Here is a 14,337-nt window from a genome sequence, read left to right as displayed (position 1 = left end):
TGGTATTATCATTTTTGAAGAGTATTGGCTTTTATTTTTATCCAAATCAGGCAAGAGAAGTAATTCAGCATAATAAATGTCACTGTGTACATAGTGGGAAAAGCTAAACTAATTAAGGGCAAAATTCATTTCCTCCTAACTGTACATCTTGGATCAAGTTTTTCTGTCAATTTCCAAATGCTAGTATTTCCTTTGTTAGATAATGTGCACAAAACCAGGAGAGACTGAAATAGGGGAAGTACTGTGACTTGACTTTAGTTCAATAATTGAGTCTTACAAAAAAACCACAAATTCCCGCAGCCGTTGTTTAACAGGCTGGTTCTCAGTCACAATACCAGAAGACACATTTATCAGCCCAACTGTGACAAGTAATCTTCACTAAGGCTATCTGTCACAAAAGACAGGTGACAAGAAAGTCTATTTCCATTAGATTCAATACACTGGCCCAGCAATCTTTACACTAAGTGGAAATATGACAGGGTAGGTAGACAGGCATTAATTTATGAGCAATTTTCAAGAAGCAGTAGAAAGGGGTCAAGAACCTTTTCAAAAATACTTGAAATTCTTCTAATTTTTGTTCTGTTATTATTTCATCTATTATCAAAGCTGTCTCTCAAAAGATTCTTCACATCTCTTATGTTTGAAAGTACCATTTCCATTATCATGTTTTTGCAATATAAACTCCACATGGGCAGGAAATAATGCTTTAAATTATATGATATATAGTATAAAATGTAAAATGTGAGTTTATTAAAGTGTATTAGTGACAAAATAATTTCACTCATCTGTATTTCCCACTGTTTTTAATGCAGTTTTTCTAATGAATTAATAAACAATGTTAAATAGTCTACCTTCCTAATGTCTTTTTACCAAAGACTATCATTTATAAAATAAAAACCTGAAACAAGTTAACTTTTCCTAACCTTTTATTAAAGAGAAGGGGTACAAGCCTAAGAGAAAAAGATATATGTTAACTTGAAAAGTATCAAAAAAATGATCATAAATGAACTACATAAACCTTAAAACTCCATTATAAAAAGATCTTTCAAATAATTTATAGTTATAAAAAGATGTATATTTTCAAAAATCACTGAGACAGCTTTAATAAATAACACTAGAGTGTAAATATAATTTAGAAGTGCTGCCTCTAATAAACAAATATACTGCATATAACTATATACTAGAAGAAATATTATTCTATTATGCCATGTATCAAAAAGTCTGTCCTCACCCACGATGATTTAAGCACCTAAGTATTTCCACAATAATACCTGGTTTACGTAGTTCTGAACTATGCATGCAATTATTTCTATAGTGCTTAAATTAAGACCCTTCAACAAGCATTAAAGGCACAGATATTTTTCATCTAGCTACATATCAAACATACACGTACTTTCTTCTGCATAATGAGCAGACCAGAACAAATCCATAAGTGCGTACTTGCTATCACTCAGTCAGATAACATGGTTTTCTTAATTCTGCATTAATTATATATAAAAAATACATATTTAGAATGGCTTTCATAAGCATACTTATGTAAGGATCACATATACAATTCCAATACATTATATATGCTTACTCAAATAAGAAGTATACGCTTAATTTTCAACACCTTATCACTTAAAAAAATTATTCTTTTTATTTTTGAAATGAATATCAATTGTTAACAAAGCTATTGCTTTAATGTTCTACTTGTCAATTTACAAAACAATTAATCAAAAAGTTTTTAATCTGTTGCATATTTATTGAATTCTGGAATCCAGAACTCCATTATATGAATGATCGGTTTTTGTAATCTTGTTGTAGCTATATGATCTGATTTGTGTATACACAAACAGCTGCGGCTGACAGCTGTCTGCTGCTATCCTGCAACCAAATAATTCATCTCAGCAGGTACAACAGTAATTTTTTTTAATGTTTCCCCTCCCCTCTACTTCAGAGACTATAAACAGTTCCAAGACAAATACCTTTTCATAATAAACAATACCATATTCCTTATCATCACACTTGACACATCGAAACTCAACCATCAAGTACATGAAATTAGAACTTCGTTTTTCACTCTAAAAAAAAAAAAAGATTTTTATGAAAAATAATGATCTTCAACATTCCTTTAAAGGATCAGTAATACATCATTATTTCCAATTCAGTAATACATGACCTATCAAGTACAACTTAAAATGTAGTAAATTTTTATTTCATTATTATAAACACACTGTTTTATACAGTACTGTTATTTTATTTTATATAGCACCATTGTTTTATAAAGTAGTGTCTACTATTCTCCTATAACTCCCTCCTCAAAGTCAATGACATTTCTGGTTTATTCTAGTTGGATTATATTATATAAAATCTTGGAAGGTATTTTATATACATTTTCACGAAAACTATTTTATTTCAGAAATAAAGATGTTTTGTACTTCTAATTTAAGCAAATAACTGTTTATCCTTAAATCATATGTCTAAGTATGTAAATTAAATAAAGTATATAATTAAAAACAGAAGCTATTTGAGCTTCCCAGATACAACCTTTACAAGTTATTCACAATTCACAAATGGTCTTAAGATAACTGGCAATCATTTATACATTTTTATCAATATACTTTAAATATACTGGGAAATAGTTACTTTTCTCCAACATAAAAAAATATTGCATGTATAAATGTGTCCTCTTAAGGAAAAAGCAAACACTAGGACAATAATAAAGTGAAAATAAAGTCTAAAAGGGTGATAAGTCTTAACCCAGTTTTAAAAATGGTATTAAACCTGTATGTATAAAATCATAAAGGTCTAAAGAAGTCACTTAAATTGTTCAGCTTTATGAAGCATATAATAGTCTAATTATGGTAACGGCAATGCTCTCCTATCTTTTAAAGAAGGGAAGGTGAGTAAGGCTGGACAAAGTAAGCTGTGACACAGCTTCTTCTACACTCAAGGGTATCTAAGTTGAAGAACAGAAAAATGAAAACACTTTGATTTAACTATTTTAGGAATGTAGCTATTATAAAAATTCAAAAAATAAATTTTTCTTTCAGTTTCAATATGAAAATGTATTATGAATTTAGAAAAGATGCCCAGTTTATTCATACTGAATGTAAGTATTGTTAAACAAAACACTCATTTTTTTTAAATAAACAATAGTAGAATTTAACTTTTATAAGTGTTCATTGTAAATTAAAAATTTCTCTCTTTCAACCTGCTAAAAAAACATTCACAGAATATAAGTCAGTTATGCCCTGTGGTAATCACAGTAAATTAGGCATATCACAAAAATTGAAATTCCTCTCTCCTAATGTGATTAAAATAATTGTTCTCTCTATTACCCAGACACAGAATGTTAGGCCAAACATGTAGTATGTCAGTGCAAATATATAAAAAAGAAAAGAAAACTTTGTTCTAACTTTCAGAGTTTCACGGAAGCCATCTTTTAATTAAACATATTTTGGGCCAGTAAACAAGATTAAAAAACAAATTACTTTCAACCATGTAACTTTACAAAGGGTGCAGAGTGCTGTACGTAGTACATAATACACACAGTATCTTAACTGGGGAGAATTACTAACAATGACTTAAGATTACTGAAATAAACAGGTAGCACTGGGTTGAAAGAATCCAATACTGAATTGAACATAAATATATGCTGCCAAATGGAGAAAGAGAACACCCAAAAGAGGCATCAAGTTTAACACAGGCTTCACTTGTATAATACTCAGTACACTAAGGATAACTTATACCTACTTCATGGTTTGAGAGAACATTAAAATTAAAGAAAAACAGGTATCTCAAATTTCCCAATTATTACCATAGAACTCACAACTACAGGTTATCCTCAATGCTCTCACATTTGTAAGTTATCTGTCAATAAACAATGCTTCTCAAAAAGTTTGACTTAGAGGGCTGCCTGATGGCTCAGTCACTTAAGCTGAGGTCACCATCTCATGGTTCCTGGGATCAAGCCCCAAGTCGATCTCCATGCTGGCAGCATAGAGCATGCTTAGGATTCTATCTTCCTCTCTCTCTGCCCCTCCCCCATTCATGCACACATGCACATGCTCTCTCATAATAAGATATAGTTAAAAAAAAAAAACAAAGTTTGAGTTAGAAATATGGAAAAAATATTTTGTAAGAAAACAAAATGCAAAAAACGAGTGATACAACCCACCTCATTTATCATTTCTATTTCTCTAAATGTCAATCTGTCCAGCCAGTCTACTTTCACCATGTGTCCTTGTCGATGAGCTTTGGTGAGCTGCAGAACAAATACAATGAAGAAAATTTTAACATAGATTTCACAGAAAGGAGAATAAAAATGGTAATGATCATCAACATAATAGTGGGAAAAAGTGCAATAAGACATTAAACAGGAAATAAATGGCATAAGAATTTCAAAGAAAGAAATGAAACTGCCTTTATCTGCATATGACATGATTATCTATGTAGAAAATAAAGAAAGATCAAAAAAACTCCAGGAACTAATAAGCAATTATATAGTAAAGTTGCATGATTCAAGGTTAATATATGAAAGTCAATCCCTTTCCTACATACCAATAATAAGTCAAATTTGAAATCAAAAACACAGTATAATTTACATCAGCACCCCAAAAATGAGACTGGTATAAATCGAACAAAACATGATCTACATGAAGAAACTTACAAAAATCTGTGGAACAAAATCCAAGAACTAAATAAATGGAGAGATATTCTGCTCATGGATAGGAAGGTTCAATACTGTAAAGATGTCAGTATCTCCCAACTTGATCTATAGAATCAATATAATCCCAGTCAAAATTACAGCAAGACATTTTGTAGATGTCAACTGATTCTAAAGTTTATATGGAGTGGCAAAAGACCAAGAATAGCCAACATAATACTGAAGAAGAACAAAATTGAAGGACTGACACTACCCAACTTGAAGATTAATATAAAGCTACGGTAATCAAGACAGTTTGGTATTGGCAAAAGAACAGATGAATAAATCATGTAAACAAAACCCAGAACCCAGAACTAGACTCCATAAAGACAGACATATGATCTTTGGCAAAGGAACAGGGACAACATAATGGAGCAAAGACAGTCTTCTCAACAAATGGTGATGGAACAAGTGGACATCTACATGCAAAAAAATGCATCTAGACACAGAACTTACACACAAAAATTAAATTAGAATAGATTATACACCTAAATGCAAAATGCAAAATTATAAAATTCCTAGGAGATAATATAGGAGAAAACTAGATGAACTTGGGTATGGAGGTGATTTTTTTTAAATGCAGTACAAAGGCACAATCCATGAAAGAGATCACTGACAAGCTGGACTTCATTAAAATTAGAAAAACTTCTGCTCTGTGAAAGACACTGTTAAGAAAATGAGAAACTAAGCCACAGATTAGGAGAAAATATTTGCAAAAGACCTGATAAAGGACTGTTATGAAAAATATACAAAGAACTCCTAAAATTCAGTAAGAAAATAAGCAACTTAATTAAGAAAAATGTGCCAAAGAACCTTAACAGACAACTCATCAAAGAAAACACATAGATGGCAAATGACCAATATGTCATCAAGGAAATGCAAGTTAAAACAAGATACCACTTGGGGCACCTAGGTGGCTCAGTCCGTTGAGTGTCTGACTCTTGATTTCAGCTCACGTCATGATCTCAAAGTCATGAAAATGAGCCACCGAACCAGGCTCTGTGCTGGGCTTGGAGCCTGCTTGAGATTGTTGGTGCTCGTTCTCTTTAAAAAAAAAAAAAAGAGGTCGGCGGCAAGATGGTGGCTTAGGAGGACGCTGGGCTCACCGCACGTCCTGCTGATCACTTAGATTCCATCTACATCTGCCTAAATAACCCAGAAAACCGCCAGAGGATTAGCAGAACGGAGTCGCCGGAGCCAAACGCAGACGAGAGGCCCACGGAAGAGGGTAGGAAGGGCGGCGAGGCGGTGCGCGCTCCACGGACTGGCGGGAGGGAGCCGGGGCGGAGGGGCGGCTCGCCGGCCAAGCACAGCCACCGAGTCTGGCTTGCAAAAGTGGAGGGGCCTGACGGACTGTGTTCCCACAACAAGCGCGACTTAGCGTCTGGGAGGTCATAAGTTAACAGCTCTGCTCGGAAAGCGGGAAGGCTGGAGGACAAAGGGAGGGAGAGCTGCTGAGCCCCCTGACAACAGAGCTCAGTTTGGTGGGGAACAAAGGCGCTCGCCAGCGCCATCTCCCCCGCCCATCCCCCAGCCGAAATCCCAAAGAGAACCTGTTCCTGCCGGGGAACTTGCTCGCTCCGCGCAAACACCCAACTCTGCGCTTCGGCGGAGCCAAACCTCCGGCAGCGGATCTGACTCCCTCCCGCTGCCACAGGGCCCCTCCTGAAGTGGATCACCTAAGGAGAAGCGATCTAAGCCTGCCCCTCCTGCCCCCGAGCACCTTGCCTACCCACCCCAGCTAATACGCCAGATCCCCAGCATCACAAGCCTGGCACGGTGCAAGTAGCCCAGACGAGCCACACCACCCCACAGTGAATCCCGCCCCTAGGAGAGGGGAAGAGAAGGCACACACCAGTCTGACCGTGGCCCCAGCGGTGGGCTGGGGACAGACATCAGGTCTGACTGCGGCCCCGCCCACCAACTCCAGTTATACACTACAGCACAGGGGAAGTGCCCTGCAGGTCCGCACCACTCCAGGGACTATCCAAAATGACCAAGCGGAAGAACTCCCCTCAGAAGAATCTCCAGGAAATAACAACAGCTAATGAGCTGATCAAAAAGGATTTAAATAATATAACAGAAAGTGAATTTAGAATAATACTCATAAAATTAATCGCTGGGCTTGAAAACAGTATACAGGACAGCAGAGAATCTCTTGCTACAGAGATCAAGGGACTAAGGAACAGTCACGAGGAGCTGAAAAACGCTTTAAACGAAATGCATAACAAAATGGAAACCACCACAGCTCGGCTTGAAGAGGCAGAGGAGAGAATAGGTGAACTAGAAGATAAAGTTATGGAAAAAGAGGAAGCTGAGAAAAAGAGAGATAAAAAAATCCAGGAGTATGAGGGGAAAATTAGAGAATTAAGTGATACACTAAAAAGAAATAATATACGCATAATTGGTATCCCAGAGGAGGAAGAGAGAGGGAAAGGTGCTGAAGGGGTACTTGAAGAAATAATAGCTGAGAACTTCCCTGAACTGGGGAAGGAAAAAGGCATTGAAATCCAAGAGGCACAGAGAACTCCCTTCAGACATAACTTGAATCGATCTTCTGCACGACATATCATAGTGAAACTGGCAAAATACAAGGATAAAGAGAAAATTCTGAAAGCAGCAAGGGGTAAACGTGCCCTCACATATAAAGGGAGACCTATAAGACTCGTGACTGATCTCTCTTTTGAAACTTGGCAGGCCAGAAAGAATTGGCACGAGATTTTCAGGGTGCTAGACAGAAAAAATATGCAGCCAAGAATCCTTTATCCAGCAAGTCTGTCATTTAGAATAGAAGGAGAGATAAAGGTCACCCAAACAAACAAAAACTGAAGGAATTTGTCACCACTAAACCAGCCCTACAAGAGATCCTAAGGGGGACCCTGTGAGACAAAGTCCCAGAGACATCACTACAAGCATAAAACATACAGACATCACAATGACTCTAAACCCGTATCTTTCTATAATAACACTGAATGTAAATGGATTAAATGCGCCAACCAAAAGACATAGGGTATCAGAATGGATAAAAAAACAAGACCCATCTATTTGCTGTCTACAAGAGACTCATTTTAGACCTGAGGACACCTTTAGATTGAGAGTGAGGGGATGGAGAACTATTTATCATGCGACTGGAAGCCAAAAGAAAGCTGGAGTAGCCATACTTATATCAGACAAACTAGACTTTAAATTAAAGGCTGTAACAAGAGATGAAGAAGGACATTATATAATAGTTACAGGGTCTATCCATCAGGAAGAGCTAACAATTATAAATGTCTATGCACCGAATACCGGAGCCCCCAAATATATAAAACAATTACTCATAAACATAAGCAACCTTATTGATAAGAATGTGGTAATTGCAGGGGACTTTAATACACCACTTACAGAAATGGATAGATCATCTAGACACACGGTCAATAAAGAAACAAGGGCCCTGAATGAGACATTGGATCAGATGGACTTGACAGATATATTTAGAACTCTGCATCCCAAAGCAACAGAATATACTTTCTTCTCGAGTGCACATGGAACATTCTCCAAGATAGATCATATACTGGGTCACAAAACAGCCCTTCATAAGTTTACAAGAATTGAAATTATACCATGCTTACTTTCAGACCACAATGCTATGAAGCTTGAAATCAACCACAGAAAAAAGTCTGGAAAACCTCCAAAAGCATGGAGGTTAAAGAACACCCTACTAACGAATGAGTGGGTCAACCAGGCAATTAGAGAAGAAATTAAAAAATATATGGAAACAAATGAAAATGAAAATACAACAATCCAAACGCTTTGGGACGCAGCAAAGGCAGTCCTGAGAGGAAAATACATTGCAATCCAGGCCTATCTCAAGAAACAAGAAAAATCCCAAATACAAAATCTAACAGCACACCTAAAGGAACTAGAAGCAGAACAGCAAAGGCAGCCTAAGCCCAGCAGAAGAAGAGAAATAATAAAGATCAGGGCAGAAATAAACAATATAGAAACTAAAAAAACTGTAGAGCAGATCAACGAAACCAAGAGTTGGTTTTTTGAAAAAATAAACAAAATTGACAAACCTCTAGCCAGGCTTCTCAAAAAGAAAAGGGAGATGACCCAAATAGATAAAATCATGAATGAAAATGGAATTATTACAACCAATCCCTCAGAGATACAAACAATTATCAGGGAATACTATGAAAAATTATATGCCAACAAACTGGACAACCTGGAAGAAATGGACAAATTCCTGAACAACCACACTCTTCCAAAACTCAATCAGGAGGAAATAGAAAGCTTGAACAGACCCATAACCAGCGAAGAAATTGAATCGGTTATCAAAAATCTCCCAACAAATAAGAGTCCAGGACCAGATGGCTTCCCAGGGGAGTTCTACCAGACGTTTAAAGCAGAGATAATACCTATCCTTCTCAAGCTATTCCAAGAAATAGAAAGGGAAGGAAAACTTCCAGACTCATTCTATGAAGCCAGTATTACTTTGATTCCTAAACCAGACAGAGACCCAGTAAAAAAAGAGAACTACAGGCCAATATCCCTGATGAATATGGATGCAAAAATTCTCAATAAGGTACTAGCAAATCGAATTCAACGGCATATAAAAAGAATTATTCACCATGATCAAGTGGGATTCATTCCTGGGATGCAGGGCTGGTTCAACATTCGCAAATCAATCAACGTGATACATCACATTAACAAAAAAAAAGAGAAGAACCATATGATCCTGTCAATCAGTGCAGAAAAGGCCTTCGACAAAATCCAGCACCCTTTCTTAATAAAAACCCTTGAGAAAGTCGGGATAGAAGGAACATACTTAAAGATCATAAAAGCCATTTATGAAAAGCCCACAGCTAACATCATCCTCAACGGGGAAAAACTGAGAGCTTTTTCCCTGAGATCAGGAACACGACAAGGATGCCCACTCTCACCGCTGCTGTTTAACATAGTGCTGGAAGTTCTAGCATCAGCAATCAGACAACAAAAGGAAATCAAAGGCATCAAAATTGGCAAAGATGAAGTCAAGCTTTCGCTTTTTGCAGATGACATGATATTATACATGGAAAATCCGATAGACTCCACCAAAAGTCTGCTAGAACTGATACAGGAATTCAGCAAAGTTGCAGGATACAAAATCAATGTACAGAAATCAGTTGCATTCTTATACACTAACAATGAAGCAACAGAAAGACAAATAAAGAAACTGATCCCGGGGCGCCTGGGTGGCGCAGTTGGTTAGGCGTCCGACTTCAGCCTGGTCACGATCTCGCGGTCTGTGAGTTCGAGCCCCGCGTCGGGCTCTGGGCTGATGGCTCAGAGCCTGGAGCCTGTTTCCGATGCTGTGTCTCCCTCTCTCTCTGCCCCTCCCCCGTTCATGCTCTGTCTCTCTCTGTCCCAAAAATAAATAAACATTGAAAAAAAAATTAAAAAAAAAAAAAAAAAAAAAAAAGAAACTGATCCCATTCACAATTGCACCAAGAAGCATAAAATACCTAGGAATAAATCTAACCAAAGATGTAAAGGATCTGTATGCTGAAAATTATAGAAAGCTTATGAAGGAAATTGAAGAAGATTTAAAGAAATGGAAAGACATTCCCTGCTCATGGATTGGAAAAATAAATATTGTCAAAATGTCAATACTACCCAAAGCTATCTACACATTCAATGCAATCCCAATCAAAATTGCACCAGCATTCTTCTCGAAACTAGAACAAGCAATCCTAAAATTCATATGGAACCACAAAAGGCCCCGAATAGCCAAAGGAATTTTGAAGAAGAAGACCAAAGCAGGAGGCATCACAATCTCAGACTTTAGCCTCTACTACAAAGCTGTCATCATCAAGACAGCATGGTATTGGCACCAAAACAGACACATAGACCAATGGAATAGAATAGAAACCCCAGAACTAGACCCACAAACGTATGGCCAACTCATCTTTGACAAAGCAGGAAAGAACATCCAATGGAAAAAAGACAGCCTCTTTAACAAATGGTGCTGGGAGAACTGGACAGCAACATGCAGAAGGTTGAAACTAGACCACTTTCTCACACCATTCACAAAAATAAACTCAAAATGGATAAAGGACCTAAATGTGAGACAGGAAACCATCAAAACCTTAGAGGAGAAAGCAGGAAAAGACCTCTCTGACCTCAGCCGTAGCAATCTCTTACTCGACACATCCCCAAAGGCAAGGGAATTAAAAGCAAAAGTGAATTACTGGGACCTTATGAAGATAAAAAGCTTCTGCACAGCCAAGGAAACAACCAACAAAACTAAAAGGCAACCAACGGAATGGGAAAAGATATTCGCAAATGACATATCGGACAAAGGGCTAGTATCCAAAATCTATAAAGAGCTCACCAAACTCCACACCCGAAAAACAAATAACCCAGTGAAGAAATGGGCAGAAAACATGAATAGACACTTCTCTAAAGAAGACATCCGGATGGCCAACAGGCACATGAAAAGATGTTCAGCGTCGCTCCTTATCAGGGAAATACAAATCAAAACCACACTCAGGTATCACCTCACGCCAGTCAGAGTGGCCAAAATGAACAAATCCGGAGACTATAGATGCTGGAGAGGATGTGGAGAAACGGGAACCCTCTTGCACTGTTGGTGGGAATGCAAATTGGTGCAGCCGCTCTGGAAAGCAGTGTGGAGGTTCCTCAGAAAATTAAAAATAGACCTACCCTATGACCCAGCAATAGCACTGCTAGGAATTTATCCAAGGGATACAGGAGCACTGATGCATAGGGCCACGTGTACCCCAATGTTCATAGCAGCACTCTCAACAATAGCCAAATTATGGAAAGAGCCTAAATGTCCATCAACTGATGAATGGATAAAGAAATTGTGGTTTATATACACAATGGAATATTACGTGGCAATGAGAAAAAATGAAATATGGCCTTTCGTAGCAACGTGGATGGAACTGGAGAGTGTGATGCTAAGTGAAATAAGCCATACAGAGAAAGACAGATACCATATGGTTTCACTCTTATGTGGATCCTGAGAAACTTCACAGGAACCCATGGGGGAGGGGAAGGAAAAAAAAAAAAAAAGAGGTTAGAATGGGAGAGAGCCAAAGCATAAGAGACTTAAAAACTGAGAACAAACTGAGGGTTGATGGGGGGTGGGAGGGAGGAGAGGGTGGGTGATGGGTATTGAGGAGGGCACCTTTTGGGATGAGCACTGGGTGTTGTATGGAAACCAATTTGTCAATAAATTTCATAAAAAAAATAAATAAATAAATAAATAAATAAATAAATAAATAAATAAATAAATAAATAAATAAGAAAGAAAGAAAGAAAGAAAGAAAAACAACAAAAAAAAGACAAGATACCACTAAACACCTATTAGAATGGCCAAAATCTGTAAAACCCTACAACACCACATGCAGATAAAGAACAGGAAGAAATACAACAGGAAGAAAATGCAGAAATGGAACAGGAAGTCTCATTCACTGCTGGAAATTGGTTGCTACACGGGGAATGTAAAATAGTACAGCCACTTTAGAAGTGCGGCAGTTTCTTACAAATTAAACATAATCTGGAGCACTTGGGTGGCTCAGTTAAGGGTTTGGCTCTTGATTTTGGCGCAGGTGATGATCTCATGGTTTATGAGTTCAAGCCCTGCATTGGGTGCTGCACTGATAGCATGAAGCTTGTTTGGGATTCTCTCTTTCCCTCTCTCTCTGCCTCACCCCTGCTCCCTCTCTCTCTCTCTCTCTCTCTCTCTCTCCAAATAAATAAACTTAAAAAAATAAAAAAAAAAATACATACTCTTACCATAAAATCCAGGAAATGTACTCCTTGGTATTCACCCAAAGGAGTTGAAAATATGTCCACACAAAAGTCTGCATACGGATGTTTATAGCAGCTTAATTCATAATTGCTAATATTTAGAAGAACTAAAACGTCCTTCATAGATAAGTAAATAAACGTGGTACATTCAGACAATGTAAAATTACTCAGTACTAACAAGAAAAGAGCTATCAAGCCATAAAAAGATGTGGAGGAACCTGAAGTGCACATTACTAAATGAGAAAGCCAACCTGAAAAAAACTACACAGCATGCATACTATATGATTCCAACTATATGACATCTGAACAAGGTAAAACTATGGAGACAATAGAAAGATAACTGGTTGCTTCAGGTTTGCAAAGGAAGAGGAATCAATAGGTGGAACAGAGAACTTCTAGAGCAGTGAGGCTACTCTGTACAATACTATAATGATGGATAAAGGTCATTATACGTTTGTCCAAGTCCACTGAATATACAACACCAGAAGTGAACCCTGTGGAAACCTATGAACTTTGGGTGATTATGATGTGTCAATACAGATTCATCAATTAAAACAAATGTACCACTCTGGTGGAGGATGCTGATAACGGGGGAGGCTACACAGATATGGGGGCAGAGGGTATATGGGAACTCTGTATCTTCCTATTAATATCACGATGAACCTAATATTTCTCTACAAAAATAAAATATTTAAAAAGTCTTTTAAAAAATGGATAGTAATGTCACCTTCACATTTGACACGTTCCTATACATAACAGAAACCGTATACAACTATCAGGATAACAGAGGGACTTGGCTAGAGACTAATCATCTACGATTTTTAGAGAAAAACAATTTTCAAACATTTTATTTAAAGGTCCATAATTTGCCAATCTAAACATGTTAAAAAATAATGAAGCCTTTCCTAAAAGTATCTCCATGTTCTACATTTCTTATATTTTCATTACAAAGAGACAGGTTTATAATAAGAATAGTTTCTCGGGGCGCCTGGGTGACTCAGTTGGTTAGACAACACACTTCGGCTCAGGTCATGATCTCACAGTTTGTGGGTTCGAGCCCCACATCAGGCTCTGTGCTGACAGCTCAGAGACTGGAGCCTGCTTCAGATTCTGCATCTCCCCCTCTCTCTACCCCTCCCCTGCTCATGCTCTGTGTCTGTCTCTCAATAATAGATAAACGTTTAAAAAAAATTTTTTTTAAGAATAGTTTCTCAAATGAGAAATAAACTACCTTGTCTATTTCCTTCCTCTCAATCTAAAAAACCTATAAAAAATCATTTACACACAGTAAGGTATTTCTCTGAGGCCTATAATTTAATACTCCAAGATTTCAGTGCATAGGTATGCATGTGTGTTTTAATTTTGAAAGGAAGTGATAAAAGAATTAATAATAAAAAAGAATTAGCAGTAAGAAAATAATTTACAGGGAAACCTGGGTGGCTCAGTCGGTTAAGCGTCCAACTATATTCGGGTCATGATCTCACTGTTCATGGGTTCAAGCCCCACGTCAGGCTCTGTGCTCACAGCTCAGAGCCTGGAGCCTGCTGCAGATTCCATGTCTCCCTCTCTCTCTGCTCCTCCCAGGCTTTTGCTCTGCTGTCTCTAACTCCAAAATAAACAAACATTTGGGGCACCTGGGTGGCTCTGTCAGTTAAGCATCCGACTTCGGCTCAGGTCACGATATTGCCGTTTATGAGTTCAGGCCCCGCAGTGAGCTCTGTCCTGATAGCTCAGAGCCTGGAACCTGCTTGGGATTCTGTCTCCCTCTTTCTCTCTGCCCCTTCCCCACTCAAGCTCTCTCTTTCTGTCAAAAATGAACATTTAAAAAATTAAAATTAACATTTTTT

At 37.6% G+C, this 14,337-nt stretch overlaps 1 protein-coding gene across 2 annotated transcripts in view; it reads right to left on the bottom strand.

Moving 5' to 3' along the window:
* PIK3C3 (phosphatidylinositol 3-kinase catalytic subunit type 3) overlaps nucleotides 1-14,337 on the bottom strand; it is a 151,954-nt gene that overhangs the window by 97,045 nt on the left and 40,572 nt on the right. For both annotated transcript variants that reach the window (XM_047828089.1, XM_047828090.1), the window contains exons 5-6: nucleotides 4,163-4,249; nucleotides 1,968-2,063 (exon numbers count right to left, since the gene is read on the bottom strand). In XM_047828089.1, the coding sequence (XP_047684045.1) occupies nucleotides 1,968-2,063; nucleotides 4,163-4,249 (183 nt within the window). The remainder of the gene's footprint in view (nucleotides 1-1,967; nucleotides 2,064-4,162; nucleotides 4,250-14,337) is intronic.

The sequence above is a fragment of the Prionailurus viverrinus genome, chromosome D3 (assembly GCF_022837055.1).
Source record: "Prionailurus viverrinus isolate Anna chromosome D3, UM_Priviv_1.0, whole genome shotgun sequence".
In the NCBI taxonomy this organism is placed as follows: Eukaryota; Metazoa; Chordata; class Mammalia; order Carnivora; family Felidae; genus Prionailurus; species Prionailurus viverrinus.
This window is presented reverse-complemented; position numbering and strand designations above follow the sequence as displayed.